The sequence below is a fragment of the Salarias fasciatus genome, chromosome 22 (genome assembly GCF_902148845.1).
Source record: "Salarias fasciatus chromosome 22, fSalaFa1.1, whole genome shotgun sequence".
Taxonomy (NCBI): domain Eukaryota; kingdom Metazoa; phylum Chordata; class Actinopteri; order Blenniiformes; family Blenniidae; genus Salarias; species Salarias fasciatus.
The window spans coordinates 20,761,479-20,783,823 of record NC_043765.1 but is presented as its reverse complement, the minus strand read 5'-3'; the positions used below and the strand labels follow the sequence as shown (position 1 = coordinate 20,783,823).

The following is a 22,345-nucleotide window of genomic DNA, read 5'->3' as shown; positions in this document are numbered from 1 at the left end:
CAAAAGATTAACGCCGAGGCCTTCGGGCAGCAAACCTTTAAGAGTATCCGGTTAATTAAGAGCCTGAGCTTTCAGGGTTCACGTTGTGTTATTTCACTCAAATCCACACAAGATGTTTTCTCCGCTCAGTGAGACTGAGCCGGGGTCGCAGAGTTCATGCTGACGCAGGTGGATGGATTTCAACCGGCCACTTTTTAACCCATCCATTGTGCTCTGGTGTTTGCTGCTTAAAGATAGCGGGCCTATTTAGCTTTTTGGGGAAACAATCTCCATTCATTCCTATCCAGCAACAAGTTAAAGTCAAACCTGTGTCAGTTTCACGGTGTTCACCTCCAAACCACGGGGCCGGGAGGCGGAGAAGAGACTCCACAAAGAGGGCCGAGGCCAAACACTGCCACTGCAAAGAGAATGAGGAGGCGGGGAGAAGCAAGGTGATAAAAACAGGAAGTCACAGCAGCGCTGATCTCATGCAGGTTTTAACCGCACAGACGGTCGCTGAAAGCTTTGCAGGTTATCAGTCAGTGAAGCAACAGGAGACTGTTGTTTATAATAAAAACTGCAAAACTCTCTGCTTGTCTTTTCATGAAACAAGAGGGTTCATTATTGTTTTAATGAAATTTAAAAAAAAAAAAAAAAAAAAGCTGCTCACAGGATTTGGTGCAGATCTCCCGGCTTACCCTGAATTTTACAGCTGGCGTGTTTCAGTCTGTGAATCTCGCTGAAAAAGGCTTGTTTTTCCCTCCTCGTAGCCTTTTGGCAGCGCGGACATGTTCCCGCAGGTAAATTCAATCCAAGACTGCGCTTCTCAGATCAGCCGGCGGAGAGATAAAGAATCACAAACCGGCCCGATAATGATGCAACGCGACTCAAAGGAAGATCGCCGGCTCCTCGTCTCGCTTGAAATAATGTAAGATTGATAAAGCGGCCGGGTGCGACGTGCAACAGGGCCCGTGTATTTTCACCAGTCGCCGTCCTTTCATCAGGTCTGGCTCAAGTTTTTGCACGTCTCGTTAATGTACAGGGGAGACTGAATTACACCTTTCTGGATAGAGCAACCAGATTTTTTTATTATTGTTATTAGTGCAGACTGGAGGTGTTAGGAGGAGAAATAAACTGCCGGAGTTGGTGACATGCAGCCTGTTTGACCGCCGTATCCTCAGGTGGCTCGACCCAGTTTGTGCCCCCGGTGCCGTCGCCCCCCCCCCCGGTAACACACTCTCATTTGTGGTGCTGCTGAAATTACTGGAGCAGGGAGGCCTGGGAGACACAGTCAATTAGGCAGGGCTCCACCTGTCCGGTGGGTGGAGGGGAGGGCGGGGGGGTGAAGTGACACCTTAATCTGCCTCCCCCTTAAAACGCGGGCTTGTCGTCCATTAAAAAAAAAAAAAAATCTGCAGGGACTCTGAACGGGGTGTGTGCAGATGGACGGAGCATCCGGACCGCTGCGTCTCCTGCGCCATCTGCTCCACCTGGCTTTGGAAAACGTCTGGCGGCCTACCGTCCCGCCATGCGATTGGCTACAAGTCGGAGCTGGTGGAGGCTGCAGCAACCAAACAATCCAACATGGCGATCAGATTCAAAGAAGAGAGAGAGAGACACGGGATGACATTTTTTTTAGGGAGGAAAAAGTTTGTTCTTATTACATATTTATTTATATTCTCATATACTTTTTACAGGTTTATTCGTAGTAGTATGTATCCGGAGAAATGGAGCAAAGAAGGAGGGGGGAGGGGGGGCGCTTCGTGAAGGAATGTCACTTTCTTCATCTTTTTTTTTTGTTTCTCTCAACCATTTAATTACAAGAGCATGGTCATGATGAACTGGGTCGATGATATTCACGGTCCCATTCAACGAGCTACAACAAAGATCTCCTAAAATATAGGCCGACATATAAAACTAGCATTTAAACACTGTGGTGGACCTGGGGAAGGCAGGGCGGGAATTCTGGGATGACTGAGTTACAGGCAGGGTGGGAGGGGGGGAGGGGGGGGGGTGTTATTGTGGAAGTAGGCATGTATTTAAAACACACCAGTGTGGTGTACAATACACACGCATACATAACATACACACACACAAGTTTCTACACAGTCATCATGCTTCAACAGGACCTTATGTTAATCTCTTTTTTTTTTTTTTAATCTATTTCAGCATCACATTATAAGAAACAACAACTACAAGTGGGTCAAAAAACTGCAGAAGGTTCCTTTAAAAAAAAAAAGAAAAAAAAAAGAATGAACGCAACCAACCGGGTTTCCGTTTTAAATGCAATTATTCTCAGAGCCACACTGAAAATTCACGACAGGCTTCAGACATCTTTTTGGGTCAGCGCGTCTCTGAGAAGCCGGGCGACACATTAGCATTTCCATCCCGCGGGTCCACAACAGTAGACGCCTTTTCTCCAGACTACAAACCCTCTTTTTTTTTACCCCCCCCCCACCCGAAAACATGGTGTAAGCAGGATCCCATGGAGAGTGTGCCGGGAAGGCCAACAGTGCACCGCGCTGGCGCCGGTCCAGAGAGAGAGATACTGGCAGGAAACCGCCACTGGGCCGACACGTAGTCCTCTCTGTTCCCAATCTGAACCGTTTGAAGGCTTGTTGGGAAACGTGTTCGTCACTTACTCTCAAACACACATAAAGCAAGGAGAAAAAAAACAAAAAAACAAACAAACAAAAGTGAAACAAAAGCAAATAACCAGATCAGCAGATCTGATCTCAGGCCTGGCTGTTTTTTGATTGGCGAGGAAACAATAAGGCAAAAAGAAAAGAAAAGCAATAAAAAAAAAATAAGAAAAATAAAAAAAAAGTCTTTGGTGTTCTCGACTGAGAAACAATGATAACAAAAGATGAAAAAAAATAATAACCCAGCAGTTTCAAAGATACTCCACCAAGTTTGAACCTGTCTGAGTTTCCATGAGGAGAAACTTCCTTCTGCTCTAAAAATCAAGTGATGTGACGTTCAGAAACCACGACTTCATCCACAGGCTGGACAAATCCTGCACAGTGCAAATTATAAATGCCCCCAAATGTCGATTACAAGTAAAGAGGAAAAAAAGTAATTCTTTCTTTCTTTTTTTTTTTTTTTTTTTTTAATGGTACCAGTTGTGCCGCGGTATCATGCATGAGATCACCGAACATGTGGAAACACGGGGAGGCGGCGGGCAGCCTGGTCCGGTCCGGAGACTTGGTCCTAAGAGTGTGCATATCGTCGCATGATTCCTGAAGACGTCCGTCCCACGCCGCGGCGTTTTTAGAACATCGATACAATATCAACCACTTTACACTCTGCTCTCACAAAAACATCCACTGTTAAGAGGGGGGGGGGGGGGGGGGTAAAAGGTGGAAAACAGCACTCGTGTTTCCAGTCGTTCGCTGTTTAACCTGCATCACGGTTATATATTGTGATAATAGCACCACTCCAACAGATAACACTGCCTTGCTACAAATACGAGGGATTAAGGGAGGGAAACACCAAAAAGATGGGGGGGGGGGGGGTGGCGGTCGGTACGGCGAGGACGACTCCTCACAGAGCAGAGAGATGATGAAGTGCTGACCAGGCTAATTCTCCACGTCTGGATGCTGGCGGACATGGGGGTGCGTTGGAGGGCTTTTTTTCCCGTGTGATATGAAGATGCACGAGTGGACCACGAATAAGAAAATCCCTCAGTGAGACTCGAGGCCGCGAGCGAGGGCGGCCCTGTTCCTGTCGTTTGGTGAGTGAGCGCGGCGGCGGCGGCTCTATGTGGGCTGGTCCTTCTGCAGGGCCGAGATGTCCAGAGGGGGAGGGGCCCGCCCGCTCCACTCTCTCAGCTGTCCGTCCTTGAAGAGGAGGTTGAGGGCGGGCAGAGGGACGCCGGACTCCGCCGGCGGCTGGCTGAGAGGGTTCGACACGCCGCTGTCCGGGTCGGAGGGCTGCGTGCCGTCCTGCCGACGCAGAGCCAGAGTGAGGGACGGCAGGACGGGGAGGACGGGGCGGGCAAGGTTACACAACGGAACTCAGGAAAATTTTAGATTTATTAACACCCAGTACGCCTTAGTGAGTTGTAGCGATGTTTATGTATAGAACAGAGAGGATGGATGGAGGAGGAGGCGAATCAGACTGAGAAATGTCTCTGACACTTGGTTTATAGATGAATATTAACATCAAACTGTGATCCAGAACTAATCCTCTGACAATCGGTGATGATGGAAACTCATAAGAAAGAAGTTTTTACCTGGAATGACTGAACGAAGCTCAGCACCTTGAGCGAAAGCTTCCTGCTTGAGTGAAGCAGCTCTTGAAGGCTGAAACAACAATACAGCTCAGTTCATACTTCTGCCAGATACATCTAAATCTTTTTTTTTTTTTTTTTTTTTTGTACCTCTCGGTGCTGCAAAGTTTATGCGAAGCGATCTTTCGACACACTTTGCGGTTGAGCTCGGAGCTGAAGAGGGGCATGCCGAAGCACAGCTCCAGAGGGACCCACTCGTCTTCACAGGACAGGGCTGAGAGAGAGAGAGAGACGGGAGAGAGACGGGAGAGAGCGTGAGCGCGGGCGGAGGGGCGGCCATGACGGAGCCGCGCTCGGGCAGCTCCAGCTTCGGCCCCGCACTCGCTTCCCCATCACGACCAATCCAGAGCAAAACACCTACTGTCTGTTTTCCCTTTGCCGTCGCCGTTGTTCTCCTCGGTCACGAGCTCGAAGGACTCGGTGCTGCCGTTGGTGTCCAGGCCGCCGCCCAGATGAGTGTCTCCTGAAAGTGCACGTCTTCATTACGGCGCTGCAGCCGATCGGAGTCAGATTACAGCGGTGCAGCGGTTCACATCTCATTTTCAGGTTCTGCCCATTTCCTCTCACAGGCCAGAAATATACATTTAGGGTGAATTTGTGAGTGTAAACACTCTGACTGTCTCTCTGCCTTAATATAATCATGTAAATGTGATTTATGGATACAAATCAATTCACACACCTCTGCACTCGGTGCTGTCGCTGGCCCGGCGGCGGTGCCGGTTGTTGGAGTTGAGCATGGTGATGTAGCCACACTGGTGCTCCAGATCCACCTGCTCCTTCAGCTTCTGCAGCGACTTGTGCACACACATGTTGGAGTAGGAGAACTCTGCACAGAGGAGGGGAGGGGAGGGGGGAGGGGAAGCGCACGTCTAATTTAACTGAAGTGCCACGGCGAACTCCGCACAGACAGAAACGCTCGCTCTGATGAAAGAGGACTACCGGGACGAATATCTGCAGCGCACACACTCAGCAGTGCTGTGGTTTCCTGAAAGTTGCTCCAACCTGCAGCGTCCGCGTTCAGAGCAGGAACAGACATCAGTGTTAAATCTTGACGAAATGAAGGATTTCAGAGGATTCAAATCCTCCTCCTCATGTTTGAGGAGTCAGTGCAGTAAATATTTGAGCCAAACGTCACAGTTTGATGGAGCTCGAGCAGCATTAATGTTAAACTGGTGCATGACCACAACATGAAACCGCCGCTTCCTTCGCTGAGCCAAAGAGAACTTTCCTAGAACCAACAAACACAAATCAGCCGTGAACGCCACATGAATGGCACTGTATTATAAAACACGCTTCCCTTTTGCTGCATACACACTGTGTGCTCTGAACACACACACACGTCAGCCTTCACTCCCAGCATGCATCAGTGAGTCTTCGCTGCCCGTGACCCTTTCTTTAAAAACGCCTTTATGCGTCTTCACCTTCATTCTGTTCACTTATATTTCTGCATTTGGTGCTGTTCGTGTTTTTTTCCAGCACTTTGATTGGTCTTGTTACAGAACTGTGGCCTACAAATAAATTTACCTTTCCTCCTGTTCACCTTACGGCTCAGAGAAAATATGCAGTATTAAACATTTGAGGGAATGGCACACTCACAGAAAACTGACCAAACAAACCATATCAAAATCTAATGACACGGCTGTGCACTTACTGTAACATCATCACTTATAGGATGGATCAGGAACATTTCTATTACAGCTCAGTTTATCTTGAGTTTTTGTTACACTGCTTCCATATGAATGCAGCTTAATCACAGAGAAGTGTGTGTGTGTGAAAGGACCGTGTGTGTGGAATGAATGAATGAAATGCAAGATAAATTGGAGTCAGCGGTGTAACAGCTATACACACAGACACTGTCTTACCTCCCTTCAGGTCCTCCTCATCAAAAGGAAATGGGATGTGAACCGTTTCTCCGTGACCGTGCATGCCATGACCCTGAAGGTTACACACACAAAGACACACAGACGCTGCCGTTAATTCTTATTTTATCCCCATTTCTGCTCCTATGACTGGATATATTATAAAAGACGACAACATTTCATGATTTACAGGCATTTCTTGTCATTTTCTCAGCTGTATATTTACGGTATTTCAGTCACAGCGCTCATCCTGCAGCCAGAATGAGGGAAACGCTGCAGGACAGCAGTGCGTGTGTTTCACACTCTCGGTTCTTTCATCTGCGCGGGTTTACCTGGATGAGAACCGCAGAGTGTGTGAGGGCGTCGTTCAGCATCGTCAGCACGTTGGACGTCGGTACGACTCCGGGGTCGTGACCCCAGGAAGTGATCAGCAACCTGTCGTAAACCTGAGGAGGGGGGGAAAAAAAAACAAAAAAACAAAGGTTTACCATTAAATTTGTTCAGTTGTTTAACACACCAAACAGTCCCAACTATAATATCTTTTAGCGTGAGTCACCGCGCATAAAGCTTTAGAAATAATGATCACGTCCCACAAGAGTAACAGTTTTAATGAGGGTCGACAGGCGAGGTGTAATTTCCTGAGAGCTATTTAAACTCAAAGTGTTTTAATGCAGGGGGAGCAACAAAACAAAAAAGAAACGGGGCGGGGGGAACAGCGTGTTTCCACTTTAATTGACACGTCATATCGCCGGCCTCCCACTATGTCAACATTAAACCGCCCGCAATAATTAAAGTTTCAGCCTGCCGCTGGTTTTCGCGTGCCAAGGTTTCCGAGCGGCTGATTGAGTCGGAGCTTTCAGGCGACGTTAAGGTGTTATCGCCGTCGGTGTAGTTAATCATTTTCAGCTTTTGAAAGCGGTAATGACGCTGCTTTGCTGTTAGCGCTCATGTTTGTGAAATGAAAATGAAAAAAAAATATGAGACGTACACACTAAGAACAACACAAAAGGCTACTCCACTCTCCTGAAGCGAGTCGGTGAAACAGAACTGATGTACCGGCCGCACTGTGGCGAAATGACGAAAACGGAGGAGGAGGCGGCGGCGGCGGCGCTGCTCCGGTTACCTGCCTCCAACTCACAGCAAGGTCGAAACTCTGAAACTATAGAAGCTGGAAGGTAACCAAGACGGCCGCCGTGTGTTTCAGAGTAAGAACGAGCCACACTCAAGAGGGTGTGTGTGTCTGAAAACACGCTTTAGAAGTTAATCATTGACTCAAATTGAATTTTAATGAGTATATCAAAATATGTGTGTGTGTTTGTCAGGCTGGCGACCTTTCCGGTGTGTATTCTGCTTTTTCCTCATACAGTCAGCTTTGATCAGCTGCAGCGGAGACCCTGAGCTGGATGAAGCCGAGGCTTTTCTCATCCGACTTCAAAGAGAAGTCTTCAGCCTGCTTCGCCCCGCTCCGCCTCCTACCTGCGGCTCGGACCCGAGCGGCCGGTCGACCGTTGGCGTGGGCTGACCTGGAAGATGTCGGGCAGCTTGCGGAGCCTGGAGCCCTTGGAGAGCAGCAGGGACGGCGGGCCCTGGCCGGTCACGTGGTACAGGTAGAGCTTGAACCAGATGGAGCTCACCTCGGGGATGGCCGGGCCAATGTGCTGCACACACACAAAGACACACACACGCACGCTCAAGCACTTAAATCACACAAGCAAAGACTTCAAGTGAGTAAAACAGACGAGAACACTTGAGTGTGTTGTTCTGCTGTCTGAAGGGAAACTGAAGCGGCTGTTAAGAGACGAACGGAGAAAACAAGAGGAAGAATTCATCGAATTCCCCTCCACTGAGTCGCAGCAGCGCGAGGATAAACAGCAGCGTGAACGCCACAACCAGAGTTTAACTTCTTTCCCTCAGTCTCTCTGAGCTCAGCCAGGAAGCTGGAGTGTGTCCAGGCGGAGGAATTACCCATGAGCCCTCCTCCCTCCCTCCCCGTCTCTTTGTGTCGTCTTGTTGTTGGGGCAACTGCAGGCTGAGGCGCTCAACAAAGCATGCACACAGTCGCATATCACTCTGGGTACACACACGAGTGTGTGCACACAAGACAGGCTGGCAAATAAAGCTAAACCGAACACACACACTCAAACATGCAAAAACAGTCTTGCTGTCAGCTGAAACACAGAGCGCACGGAGTAATGTCGCTGAACGTCCCAGCGGTCCCGCCACTCGTCCCACCTGAGGCGTGCAGCTGCTGATGGGTCGGATCTCGTTGCTGAGCGGCGCCATCGACACCAGCAGCTTGTAGTTCTTGTTGAGGACGCGGCTGCAGGTGGCCTGGTCCAGACCCAGCAGGCTCTCGCAGCGCAGCATGTCCAGAGGGAAACCTGGCGAGAAGACAGGCGGCGCTGTAGGACAGCAGGACTCAACGGTGTGGAGAAAAGTGGCAAATGAAGCACATTTACAGGAAACTGCTGAGATTCTAGTCAGTTTTATAGATTTATAATACAATAGCCGGTCTTTGTCCCGACTTTAAAGTGATGAAGAGAAAAAATCCCCGACAAGGAATTTTAACTTTTAGGAGAAACAAACAATTCATGAAACGGTTTCTTTTCAATCCAAAGTCGTCAGTGAAGGAAAGGGCAAATAAGACGAGCAAACACACTCAGTGTTAACAGTTTAAAGTGTAAAAGTTTTCCTCTTGTTTAATCATGGTGTTAAGAGGATGTGCTTCAATCTGAGTCGAGTACATCGGCTCAAAGGAAACGTTTCAACTTTGCGTCCTTGGAATGAATAATTTTGGAGTTAAGTAAAGTAAATCTGCAAAAGTCGTGGGCGTTATTGAACGCAAACAAAAATATTTAACAGTGAGAAATAACTTTATTTATTCATACTGGGGTGTAGTGGAAAGAGCTCTCCATTTATACCCAGAATGTCCCAGTTTGATTCTGGACTCTGGGGCCTTTCTGTTTGCAATTTGCATGTTCTCCCTGTGTATGACTGAGCTTTTCTGCAGGTACTCCAGTTTCCTCCCACAGTCCTTATTGGTGATTCAGTGGAGATGAACGTGACTGCCTCCTTGTGTGTGAGTGTGTGTGTGCTGTGATGGACTGCAGACGTGTCCCGGGCGTTCCCTGCTTTCACCCATAATTGGCTGGGATCGGGTCCAGCACCACAGGACACAGTTATATAATCCCGTACAACAAACGGATGAATTGACTGTATTTACTGCACGATGCAGAGACCAAGTGTCAAAATCGCACTGCAGCATGGAGGGAAATGAAGTGTTTTTTTAATATAAAAAATGATGCAAATCACTCTCCAACTTCAAAATGGATTTCTCGTGTTCAGTTTTGAGAAGCTTCTGCAGTTAAAAAAAATGTATTTCCTTTATTGGCACCATGATTATCGCTCACATCCTAAATGAGCAGTCGTCAGCGGTCTCCGGGTTGAGCTGGTGCCAGCAGCCTCTCGCTGCGCTCAGTCCTCAGAGCGGCAGCTCGAGGACGGCGGAGAGATAAGACAATCGGAGGAGAGGCAGGCGGCCAAACCAAACAGGGAGCATCTGGTGGCACCGCGGCCGCTACATGGAAACTCAAGACTTGCTGGATATATCGTCTGATGCTCCTCATATAAAACTTTCAAGCCACAGACATTGACACAACGGCTGGCGAACGGTTCAATTACTGCTGGTTGACGAATATGGTGGGAAAAAACTGAAATGGATTTGACTGTAAAGGTCGTAACGCCAGGAGATCGTTGGGAGTTGAGACCTGGGAAGAGCAGGAAGCCTCAGCACTGTAATGATATGCAAATATTCCCAGCATGTCTGCAACTATTCCACAACAGAACACCAACAAAAAAAAAAACCGTCTGATTGCTTCCAGATTGATTTCCGATCAATCATTAAAGACTATCCTCAGAGAAGGAATAATTAGAACCAGAAAGTCTGAACTGTATTTCAAATGACCTTCCAGCAGAAATACTTCACTTCAGGAGAAATGAGGTCGTCTGAGCAGACGGGCTAAATTCTGATTTCTCTTCTGCTGACTGACCTCTTCTTGTGTTCAGTGATAAAAACAGAGTCACTCTGCGCAACGCCTCCTGCGCAGCGCTGTACGCATAAAACACAACCTCCTGATTACTTATTGATGTCTGTGAATACACAGAGATGTTTAAGTCGTTGAAGAGGAGTCATTTACTGGAGCTGTTTGTCACAATAGTGGCGATGGCGGATCAGAGCGTCTATTCAGCGACGCAGAGTCAAGACTTAAAGAAAGAAAAAAAAAAAGAAAAAAACCCGGAGAAGCGTCAATGAGCTGCTGATTTGGTGAAAATTTGCTTCATTTATAGCAAAAAATGTTACCTTGGGTTTTCTCCAACCTTCAGAGTGTTTTTTGTTACTTCTTTATTACACACAGATCTGTTTTCCGCTGAAAATATCGGCAATAATATTCCACTTATTAACGTTCCCACGGCGTGAAAGGAAGATCCTCACACAGAGGTGAGTGCAGATAGAAGACATCGGTCAGCGGCATATTCAAACTGTATTCATTTACTCTGTAGAAGTGTTACACCGAGAGCAAGTGTGTCGACGTGTGTTTTAGTGCTGTGCTGCTCCGCATTCACTCAAAACAAAACAAAGAGCAGCAACACCAGGCCAGGTAACAAACAAACAGCTTTCTATCATGATGCAGCTTTCCATCTTAGCTCTCCAGGAAATCAGTTTCCCACCATCGGAGGAAAGAGTGTGTGAGTGTATCGATACCTATATTTGGGATATCTGGTCCCTGGTCCTGAGTGAGTTCTTTGTTGTAGCGCAGGAAGAGGATGGTGTTCTTCAGGGTCAGAGCGTGGTCGAAGTAGCGTTGGGCTTCGCCCTCCGCCGTGCTCTCCACCTGATCCAGACAGAAACAGGAAGTGAAGTATTTGAGACTTGGCAGCAAGGCGAATCGTTCAATCCGATGACAGCTCAACACAGGCGGCCTTACCTTCTCCAGCTCGGCCAGGAAGCTGTCGAGGGTCTCGTCGGACAGCTTTCCCACCTCGAACATGGTGACGGCGTGACTCTTCAGATTCTGTTAGGACAACAAACACGGAGGAGCTCAGGTCGGCTGACAACCCTTTATTTATCGCCGCTGCTAAAATCCCTCTGAACGGCAATAATAATAAAACTCCAAACGTCCGGAATCTCTTTCATGAAGTTACTGATAAAACCGGGTGTCTGGTGCGGCTACGGACCGGAGACAGGTTTCCCATCATGAGGAAGGCCGTGAGCGTGGAGTCGAACAGGAAGGCGATCCTCTTGGTGGGAGCGGCCGGGATGCTGAGGCTGCTCACGCTGGCTGTGTCGGCTGCTCGGACGCACAAGAACAACACACGCCACAATTCAGAGTCATCACAGCCAATGCTTCAGTATTATTCTTCTTAAATTGACAATATCTACACAGATACAAATTAATTTAAATGCATCTGATGGACAGACGGCTCAGTGCTAACTCAACAGTCAGATATTAATATTAATAACAGCATTAGAATTAGACTAAAATGAGACGGTTTCATTCAAACTCTTCTTAATGTGAGAATGACTTTCAGCGGCATGACTGAGCTTTCTGAGGGATTAATTAGTGCCACAGCTTCAAACTTCAGCATTCATAAAGAGCCTGGTGAGGATTTATCGGCGTGCGTGTTTGTTTGCGTGTTGTTGTGCATGAGACGGCAGTCAGTCGGACCCTGGTCCTCGAGGCTGGTGGTGTCGGTGTCTGTGGCCGAGGAGCCTCCCTCCATCACAGGACTGCCCTGCTCCCACGACAGCAGCATCTTCTGGGGATCCATGGTGCTCCTGCAAGCAGAGGAGCGAATGAAAAGGGCACAGCAGCGCCATTACGCCTCTGCTTTCAACCTAATGAACAATTAGTGGATTTATTTTTTCCCTCTGGGAGAGAAAAGAAAAATGTAACGCTGATGGCGAAGAGTGCCTAAATTTCAATGTACAAATGAGGGCTGTTGTTGGATGTTGTGCTCTTGATTCCCTAATTATGAAAGTAATTATGTAGATTTTTCTGCGAGTGTTTATTAATGAATGTAAACACTGGATTATGCTGTGACTCAGGAGGCAGAGCAGGTTTTCATAGCTGTTGTCAAACTTACGTGTGAGAAACCTAAAATGCATCTAAAACAGAGGGGATGTTAGGAATCTCGGGTCTGCTGCCGGCGGAGGGGAGCACGTACTTGAGTCTGTTGACGGAGGGGGCGTTCTTCCAGGTGGGGTGGAGCTGCTCCGAGCCGAACACCTGGCCTTTCTTCACGGCGAAGCCGAGGCGACAGTACATGGAGACGGCGTTCTGATAAAACACGGTAAAAACACACGTTCAACTCACAAAGGAAAGCGAACCGATGCGGTCAGGTCGCTTTACATCAGTCTGGTCCTGCGGTTTTATCATTAACCCGCCGGAAGCCGTTCAGCCTGGAGTGAAATTCTCCTGTACTGATTAACTTTTGGCAGGCAGCTTTCAGGCAGGAGAATGAAGATAACGCCAGCTGAGATGGTGTAATGCATCCAAAATTGTGTAAATTAACTTCATATATGGCACACAATAGCCTCATTTCTGAAACGACTGTGTACCTCATCCTCAAATCCTCTGGAAAAGATATCTAGATGCCTAAATATTTCCCTGTTTTCCGTTCCTTCACTGATACAGCGGTTGACCGGCCCGCCGTCCCCTCATCACATCAAACGCAGCTCTGTGAGAACATTTCTCTCCAGTGACTCGGGCCACGAGGAAGTCATTACACACTGGGTTCAACCCGCAGTCACGATGGGAACCGCTCTGCAGAGGAGCCTCTCGGACGCCTCGGTGACCTCTGGAGTTACAGGGTTCCCGCTGGAGAGCCGCCGCCTTCAGACAATACTCTGAAGAGACGCTTCCAGGGGGAAAGATGAGCGAAGAGGGGAGTTAGGCTACGCACAGCGGAGGTCGCGGCACGGCGAGGGAGTGTGTCTGCATGTGTGACAGAGAGGAAACTGAAAACTGCCGGGGAGAACTGGGTCAGATCTGAACACCGAATTCAACTGGAATGCTGCTCAGCCCTCTGCTGGAGTCATGTGGCACCAGGCGGCTGATATATGGAACGTGAGCGTGACTCTGTGTGTGTGTGTGTGTGTGTGAGTGTGTGTGTCACAGACTCCCTCCAAGGTACATGTCTTTGTGAGTACGAATCCAAAATGAAACAGAAATACCTTTAAGCTCCGGAGAGAGATTTTTTTCCACCGAGTTCCACTGTTTTCATTATTTTATTTGAAATCCACAGGACTACAAAAAGCAGCTCTGCCAAGCACACTTCCTTTATAACATTATATAACAAGTATTTTCCAGCAAAATGCCAGCACCCAAGGCCAAATTTCTAAAACACGAAGTTGCAAAGAAAACGAACAAAAAGCTGCAGAGTCTCTTTGTATTCCCGAAAACATCTTTTAAGGCCAAAGAAAAAGACCTCCGCATTTGTATCGAGGCTCCTATATACAGTGAGAGAGTGTTTACCAACCTTCACTAAGTCCAGGTCGATCTCCAACACGTTGGCCAGCTGAGAGGAGCCAAGAAGGAAGCATCAGGAGAGAAAACAAAGAAAAAACAGGCCTCGATTGAAGACTTGATCACAGAAACACACTGTATATATACTGTCATATTATATTAGAGGAGAGCGGCGGGTTAAGCCTACCTCTGCTACGTTCGTCTGCTCGTCAATGGACACAAAGATTTTGTAGAGAAGCGTTTCGAAGTAGTCGCCCTGGACTCGGTTCATGACAAAGCCTTCCAGCGGAGGCACTGAAAGACACAAACATTATTTAACAACATTATTTACACTCATTTCCTGAAGATTTAGCGTCATGTCACTCGTTAGCCAAAGCCTAAAATAAAGCATTCTGGCCATGTCACCAAATCGCAGTCCTGTCGAAGGTTTGATTTCTGCCCCCACAGAGTGAGAGTGTTTCAAAACACACTAAAGCGTACCCGAGATGCAGCTGTCATCCGATATGGGAACATCCAGGTAGATGAAGCCCCGATTGTACAAACCTAAAGTGAAAGAACAATAACACTCTGTGAGAAGAACTGTCGAGATTCATATTTCTGCTTTCAAATCAAATGTTAGGATGAAAAATAATGTGGCATTAAACTCCGAAGGGGTGCGACTAAAATATTTCAGGCTAATAAAATGTCATTGAAAGAGCAACTGGTGAAGAACGCCGCTTGTCTCTGGGATTTGTTACCTCTCAGTCAACGGCGGAGCAGCAGCGTCTCATTAATGTTAACCTCCAATTAACATTTAAGCAGCATCACTGCTCCTAGCTTAGCTCAGAGCAGGACAGAATAAAGCCGTGAAGTTTGAAGCTTCAACGACAGGGTACAGTTTGAATAATCGCTGATAAGACTGGAAGAGACACTCACTTAAGACCACATTATACTCCATTGAGCCCGCCAGCTGAGGACCAGAATCGATCATCTTATCAATGGATTTCTTCTCCGCGGGGGAGCAGATCTGCAATTTGACCACAGAGAACATTTAAAACATCACGACAGCTTTCTGATTCAAACAGTGACAAACGGCTTCCAGTATCAGCCGCCACGGTAACAAACACATCCCGCTCAAAACGGCTTCTCAGCTCTTCCTCACTGGAGGTTTTCCCGTCTGTCTGTCTGTCTTTCAAAATAACCCAAACTTTGTGGCTGAACTGCGGTGCGGTGCGGAGAAGGAAGGAGCGGTGAAGGCGTCGCACCCTGATGTCATCCTCAGTGATGTATCCCGTCTGTGCCACCCACCAGGGCTCCACGGAGATCTCCACCGGTTTGGCCGGGAGCAAGTCGCGCGCCGATTTCCTGCGGAAGAATTTCTGCACATGGGAGAAAAAAAAAACGGAAATTAATAAACAAACAAGGAGGTGATTAAAAATGTCACTTAGATGTAAAACACTTGTTACACCTAATAACTGAAAAGTGCTGTTCCGTGTGTGTGTGTGTGATCGTACTTTGGAGGACCGGCACTGGTTCATCAGGTCGATGTACTGGTTCCTCCCGATGCCCAGCAGCCTCAGACCTGACAAACACAAAGCAGCCGGTAAAAACTTCCTCCTCTGTGACCTTTCACAGTCAGGAGCAGCAAATAAATCTGGCAGCATCTGCTTTTTTTTTTTTCTTTTTTTCTTTTTTCTTTTTCCAATTACCACCTCGGCAGAGAACAGTGGAAAGAAGCACCGTTTGAGAATTTGCTTCTTTTTTGGGATTTTCTCGCTTTATGCTGAAGCTATTTCTACAAATGAAGGAGCCTCACAGGTTCGACACGGCAGCAATGAACAGCCTCACACGTCTTCGATGAGACAGTCCCCCTGTGAATGCATGTGTCAAACATACGGCCTGAGGGCCAAAACCGGTCCACAAAGGGATTCGACTGGGAACAGATGAACACAAACAAGATGCTATTTTAAATGTTTCAAATCTGTAACTGCTTTTACTCTGTCCCCACTTGTTAACGAGAGAACAGCCACCGTCACAACTCAACACTGAGATCCAGAAACCGAACAGCAGATGGTCCCGATCCGCTGAAAAGCTGCGTAGCTTATTGTTAGCAAACTAGTATCAGCATGAAAGCCATGCCCAGGGAGCGAGCTGAGGAAACCAGGCAACCACTGGGTGGAATCCCACATCGGACAGACCCCTTCACTCCGACAGGAAGGGAGTCCAGACACGGAGCACGTGCCAAATCACATGCCAAACATGCAAATCACATGACGCTTTCCTCTCAGGCTTCTCTGCACCAAAACTAAGAGGCGATATCTTAATTGTTGTATCAAATCAAAATAGAAGCGGGTACGGGACGTTTGTATTCTGGTCTCCCAAGGCAGCAGAATCCTGCCAGTTCACAGAGACGCAGACGCAAACATCCGCCCACGTCCCGCTCGTTCCCTCTCTCCACCCGCCCACTCCGGAGTGACACGCTTCCACAGCTCCTCCGTGGAGATGAGCGGCGAGCGGCTCCGCCGGGTGAGGCCACGACGGCCCGCTGCCAGCCTTCTGTCTCCGCGGCGGGAAGGTGCTGAGCTGCCAGGGCTCGGCCCACGACAAAACCTGCCTCACCCGGCAGACAGACACACACACACACTTCCCGTGCACAGCCACAGCAACAGCGAGGTCTGAGGAAAACAGACACTCGGAAAAAAAAAAAAAAAAAAAAATAGCTCATTTCAAAGTTTTTAATTCACCGCAAAACAGGATTTACATCAGCTAATCATAAAGCAACCGGGAAACACTTTCAAACTAAACATTGATTTGTGTTCATTAGAACACACACATGCAGACATCACAGTGTGTTAAAGTAGAAGGCTTTCCAAGAAATCTCTCTGGAACACAGAATTAAATTAACAAAAAAAACATGCAAAACAAGCTGCCAATCTTCATTTTTAACATTTTATCAGCAAAAACTGAAAAAAAAAAAAAAAAAAAAAACACTTTCCTGAAGAAAAAAAAAAACACTGTCAAGTGGGTTTGTTTTATTTATTAAATGGAAAAGCAGGTTTCCTGAAAAAAGGGAATAACTAATTGAGCTGCCAGTTATTTGACTGATTACTACCTTGGTTAATAAAAGAAGAAAAAGAGTTTTTTTCTTTAAATGCATTGCATTTGTAATGAAAAACACATAAAGCAGAAAATAGCCCGCAGACAGCAAACATTTAACTCAATTTGTAAATTATTAAGGCATTTTTGAAATAATGAGCAGTCAGTTAAAGCAGCCGTAGTTTTTCACGCTACTTTTCATGTTGGCTGTCAAGATAAAAATCTGCAAGGCCAGATAATTACGATGGACTTTAATCTCCCGTTGTGTTGTGGGTTGAAAAGACCCATTCCACTGCCTAAAAAGCTCAGAAAAACTATTTTTAAAAACGTACACATGCCTTAACTACATTGTATGCCCAGCAGATCATGTGATCCACATTGCTCCGGCCTGGAGGACGCCGCTCACTGCGTTAAATCACGCTGACGGGCGTCACGTCAACACGGTGGGAGAGGAGGGGAGAAGAAAATCAAAGAAGAAGAGAAAAACTCACAGTCAGCAGCAGTGAAGTTGGGCAAGGAGTCGTAACTCTTCTCACTGTTCATAATATCCTGGAGGTACAAAAAAAAAAAAAAAAGACAGAGGAAAGATGAATTAAAGAAACGATTCCTTCCTTTTCTGCGTCTCCTGCCTCTGATTAATAACAGGATTAGCAGATCTGGGCAGCCATGCTAATTTCTTCTCCTCGTTTTCATTAAGTGCTTAAGACGGATTATCAGAATGTGGCACAGCCTTCAGCAGTTTAGCGCTCACAGCCGAAGCTCTGTCAAGTTCGGTTTAGCATGCAGATCAGAGCAGGTGACGCTTTTAACATGAGAGAGAGAGAGAGAAAACTAAGAGGGCTCGTCTTTGTGCATGTTTGCTGGGAAAGCGAGAAAACGTTGTTAGTCACATCTGCCTCGGGGAAAGGGGAAGTATGCTCAGTGTGGAACAATGCGTCAGCTAGCATCTGCACATGTCAACAGAGCTGCTAACTCATGGAAACACAAAGAAATGACTACAATAAACTCGATTCGTCAACAAGACGGCGTTATGTGTTACAGGTGCGTTGTGCGCTCTGTCATCGTGAGGCGGTTTCTCTCATGAAGTATTGTTTCCAGCTGTGTGAGCACAGGGGCTCAGTGTTTCTCATCTAATTGAAAATGTCAGAAGTCAAGGAGAACCCGGCAGCTCCGTGCCTCTGACGGACGGCCTCTCTGCGAGCCGTCTCACACACACACACAAAAATCACAGCCGCCGGCCGCGGAGCAAACACCCACGGATTTCACGGGGTGTGTTTGTCCCTAGGGGTCAGCCGGCGGTGTGTGTGTGTGTCTGTGTGTCCCTAAGCTGCTCTGAAGGCGTTACTGGACGCCGGCTGACACCTAGTGATGGCAAGTCCAGCAGCACGGGGGGAGAGAGTCACACACACACACCACAGTGGCCTGTCACTGAAGAACATGGGGACACTTTTGGTCTGTTTGCCATCATTTGCGAATAAAACATAATGTTCATTTCTCAGGACGGAGCTCTTCAGTCACGGGGATAAACAGACTTTCCTGTGAACAAACTTTAATTCATTTAATAACACAGTATCAACTATCATGATATGGTTAATAACTCCTCCCAACCTGTGAAAGACACTTTTTCTTTGCTTTTTTTGGATGTTCCCTCACATTTAATCCACAGAATTTGGTCCATGTCAGAACAAGCTCTGGCTTAAGCAATAAGGAAAATACATTTATTTCATTTTGATTCTCTTCGTGCGGACAACCTTTAATTCTAATTGTAATAATTTAATGGATTAATGGATACGAAGTGATTTAATGGGATGAAAATATTACAAAGTTTCCTCTCGCAGTCCAAAAATACACATCCGAGTCTAATGGCTGGCTCTCATATTGCCTGCAGGTGTGAATGTGTGTGTGTGTGTGTGTGTGGTTGTCAGTCTCTCTCTGTGTTTGCGCTGTCCGGGGTGTGACCAGCTTTCAGCCACAGTCGGCTGGGATCGGCTCCAGCGCCACGTCACCTTGAGTTGGATAAAGCAGTGCACAAGGAGGAAAGATGGATTCACGAAATAACATCTCTGGGAGTGAAGAGGAGCAACGACACACGGAATGAGCTTATAATGAGAGCAAGTAAAGGTGTTTCTGGAAGAAACCGTGGTTTTTTTTTTACGTCCTGCAGTGCTCTGTGAGTTGTGCTTTACCTCCATGATTCCTATGTAATACGAGAAGGGAGTGACTCGCAGCCCTTTGACCATGATGTCAGACAGGTGGTAGGGGTACAGCATCAGGTGGTCGCGGCTGTATTTCAGGAGCTCCTCGTAATACTTGCGCTCATCCTTCCTCACGTGTCGCACTGCTCGTTAAAAAAAAAAAAAAAACAACACAGATACACAGGTCAGAGTCAGGGGTGGCCGTTCGTACAGAGACACTTCAGTCAATACACACCCGATCAATGCAGGCTAAAAAAAGCAACATTGATCCAGGGTAATTTGTAGAAGGTCACAGGAGGGCTAAGACAAGCTATTACATAGCTATTTAGTCACTATTACATGGTTCAAATACATTTCCCATGAATGCATAATAAAATAAAAATCAATCTACAGTAATATCTCATTAATGAAACATTAAAGATTATGCTTTGACTGCAGCAATGTACCGTGAAAAAAAAATTAAAGCTCAAACCCCTGCTGTAGTTATGACCGACATTAAATTGCTGGGTTTGAAAGCAGAATGGGTAAATAGCTTCAGGATGGATCTAATCTTCAATGCGAGGGGAAAACATGCTCACCTAAGTTATTGCGGAACCGCAGCTGGTTGCGGATGCTGTAGAGGAGCACATGCTTCTCATATTCACGCTGAGAGTTCCCCAAACTCTGTGGAGCAAACAAAGCACACAGGTGAAGATTCAACGGGTTTACACTTCATTCTCCTTTCATCCACTCTGCGAATGTTTAAATAATTCCAATGTCGTAAACTTTTTCATCATCCTTTAACATGTGGTATTTCATGTCCTACAAATAAAAAAGTCACAATGCATACACAAACAGAAGCACGATTAGTACTAATAAACTACACATACGATACAGAGAGCGCGCTCATCTGTATCCTCTCACTTCACCAGCACTTGTAAGAGAGTAAAAGAAATCGGGGGAAACGAGTCGATCAATACAAAAGAAGAAGTCTATTGAATAATTCTGAAGTGAATTTTGACACAAGCAGAAAATCCAGTAATAAACCAAGAATTGTTTTGCACCGAAAGTCTTATTTTGCTTCATATTTTGTTTTCTTGGTGCATTTGTGGAGTTTGTATGTTCTCCCTGTTCCAGGCTTTTCTTACTCCAGTTTCCTCCTGCAGGCCAAAAACAAGCGTTTGAGGTGAACAGGAGATTCTAACTTGCCTGCATGATTTAAAGTTATGTTTCTCTCTGACTTCACTCATAATCAGCTGGGATCGGCGTCAGGCTCTGTAGCTGGCATAAAAGATAAATAGATTTTCCCGGAATGCATCAGTCCAGCACACTGCAATGCAAAACAATGGGTCCATGACAAGTGAATGTTATTACCAAGCTGTTTTATGGAGAGCTCTGCATAAACTGAAGCAGTGGGATCAGTTTATCGGAGGAACAATCTGATGCATCCACATATTTTCCCCCATTTCATCTGCACAGACTAGCTGATACACACACACACACACACACACTCTCTCTCTCTAAAAGCAGACTCCATGGAGTTGAGAGGTTTCTCGCTGGTGATGAAACTTTGCTGAGGATGCAGAGGGATGCAGGCAGCAGCAGAGCCAGTGTGCGTGCACGTGATGTGTCCGCCTCCGCTTCATCACGACATGTTGGTGTAACCACACCGCGCATAGTAAGAACAGGATGTGGCGTTATTAGAGAAATAACGCCGCAGAAATGTTCGACCTTGCCGTGAAGAATGCGGCTTTTTTTTTTTTTCTTTTTGCATTCGACATCCACGCGGTAAAATCATGTGGCGCCACCTATTAAACGACCCGTCATGTGATGCCAGCGAGGGCTTAGTGAAGGCGGAGGACCCCGGCGGTCGGAGATGGCTCCGGCCGGACGGTCAGAGCTCTGCAGAGGGGCACCGCGGGCTGAATGACAGCGGAGCGGCGACGGTGACATTGACAGGTTCACCCCCGGGACACCACCGCGGTGTCCTCCCCCTCCTCCCCCGCGGCCCCGGGGCAGCCGTACAGCTCGGTACCTGCTTGACGTTAGCTGGGAGCTTGTTCCATGGATAATTCTGCCTGATGTGAAATTCCACGTCCGTGTTCATCGCTAGCTAGCTAGCTGGCTCCGAGCAGAATCCCTCCAGACGATCCGAGACGGGCTCTCGGGCAAGTCCACGGTGACTTCAGCCCCCCGACACCCTGCAGCCGAGCGACGCGACCCCCGCCGAGGAGAGCTGTTCGATCCGGGGGTAATTTTCCTCCACAATAAACCTTCACTTCCTTGTTGTATTTTCGAACCAGCCGTTCGTCACGCTCGTGGCTACTGTCGTCACTTCCTGTTGGGGGCGTGACCAAGGAGGTGAATGGAGCCGGGGAGCGCGAGGGCCGGTGAAGAGTGACGTAGAGGAGTTACGTAATGTCAGCGTGTCTCGTTGAAGAAGGTTTCACTGTTTACCCTGGGTTTCTTATTATTCCAGCAGCGTGGGCAGCTTGTCAGGTGTTATGATAATAATAATAATAATAATAATGTCATATCAGGACTGCTGGTTATATCATCCGCTGTAGGATCCCAGAACCCCCCTGTAGGGGCCCCGGGCTCATATAACCCGCAGGACCCCAGAAAAACCCTTCATAAGATACACCTAATGTTTCGAACGATGTGTGTATTTTCTATTTTTTTCAGTTTTTGTCAATGTTTGTGTCTTTAAGTCATTGTTTTTGTCTTTGTTTCATTGATTTGTTTCATTGATTTCCAGGGTGGAGCAGTGGATAGCACCCTGGCATTGAGATGGTCAAATGGGTTAACCTTAAATGTTTTTTTTTTTTTTTTTTTTTTGCACAGAAAGAATATAAAAATCCCGAGACCTCAAAGCTGTGATATTCTTACTTTGAGGAAACCAATCCAAAGACGCTTTTGATATAATATTAAAGAAATCAGATTTACACATTTCCCCTCTCAAGAGCGAAGAACACACGCCGTGATCTGTAAACGCGAAGGTGTCACTCACTAACTGGTATCATCAGTGTAAGATTTCACTTAAGTGAGTGTGGCAAAGTCCATCGGAGGTGTGTGTGTGCTCACATGTCAGGACGTCCCAGTCGCTGACAGCTCAGCTTCTGGCCGCTGTGTCATTCAATCTGTCTGCATGCAGCTCCGGTTCCTTGTCATACGCCGCTGAACAAACATGAGAGTGATCCATCTTACTGCCACAGGAGCCGCGGGGCTTTCAGTGAGGAGCTGCAGGGGAAGAAATGACAACTCCTTCAGCTGAAAGACGGCTTAAGCGAAGGTGGATGGACCAGTTTGAGATGAAAAAGGTTGAGAACCTTTAAGGGAATGCAGAGGAGGAAAAAATGGGATCCGCCTCAAATTTGACTCTATTGGCTGTGTTTGGGTTAAGCATTTTTTTTTTTTTTTTATGAGTGGCAACTATTGATT

At 47.0% G+C, this 22,345-nt stretch overlaps 1 protein-coding gene across 1 annotated transcript; it reads right to left on the bottom strand.

Annotated features, from left to right (window-relative positions):
• Positions 1-1,786: 1,786 nt before the first annotated feature.
• fam91a1 (family with sequence similarity 91 member A1) lies at positions 1,787-21,256 on the bottom strand. The gene is made up of 24 exons (XM_030120827.1): positions 20,940-21,256; positions 19,504-19,588; positions 18,917-19,068; positions 17,222-17,279; positions 15,149-15,216; positions 14,900-15,013; positions 14,571-14,661; positions 14,136-14,198; positions 13,843-13,949; positions 13,669-13,707; positions 12,355-12,467; positions 11,856-11,965; positions 11,365-11,477; positions 11,115-11,201; positions 10,892-11,021; positions 8,362-8,510; positions 7,653-7,787; positions 6,462-6,575; positions 6,133-6,205; positions 4,950-5,096; positions 4,632-4,733; positions 4,361-4,484; positions 4,214-4,283; positions 1,787-3,923 (listed from the first exon to the last, which is right to left on the bottom strand). The coding sequence occupies exons 1-24, from the start codon at positions 21,009-21,011 to the stop codon at positions 3,738-3,740; spliced, it is 2,502 nt and encodes an 833-aa protein (XP_029976687.1). The 5' UTR covers positions 21,012-21,256; the 3' UTR covers positions 1,787-3,737.
• Positions 21,257-22,345: the final 1,089 nt, after the last annotated feature.

Bases quoted from the DNA above. Each gene is read 5' to 3' on its own strand.
- fam91a1 (XM_030120827.1), bottom strand. From the start codon at position 21,011: ATGAACACGGACGTGGAATTTCACATCAGGCAGAATTATCCATGGAAC. The intron at 19,069-19,503 runs GTGAGCATGTTT...TTTAACGAGCAG, and splicing joins GCGGTTCCGCAATAACTTAG to TGCGACACGTGAGGAAGGAT. The intron at 11,202-11,364 runs GTCCGTAGCCGC...TTGTCCTAACAG, and splicing joins TGATGGGAAACCTGTCTCCG to AATCTGAAGAGTCACGCCGT.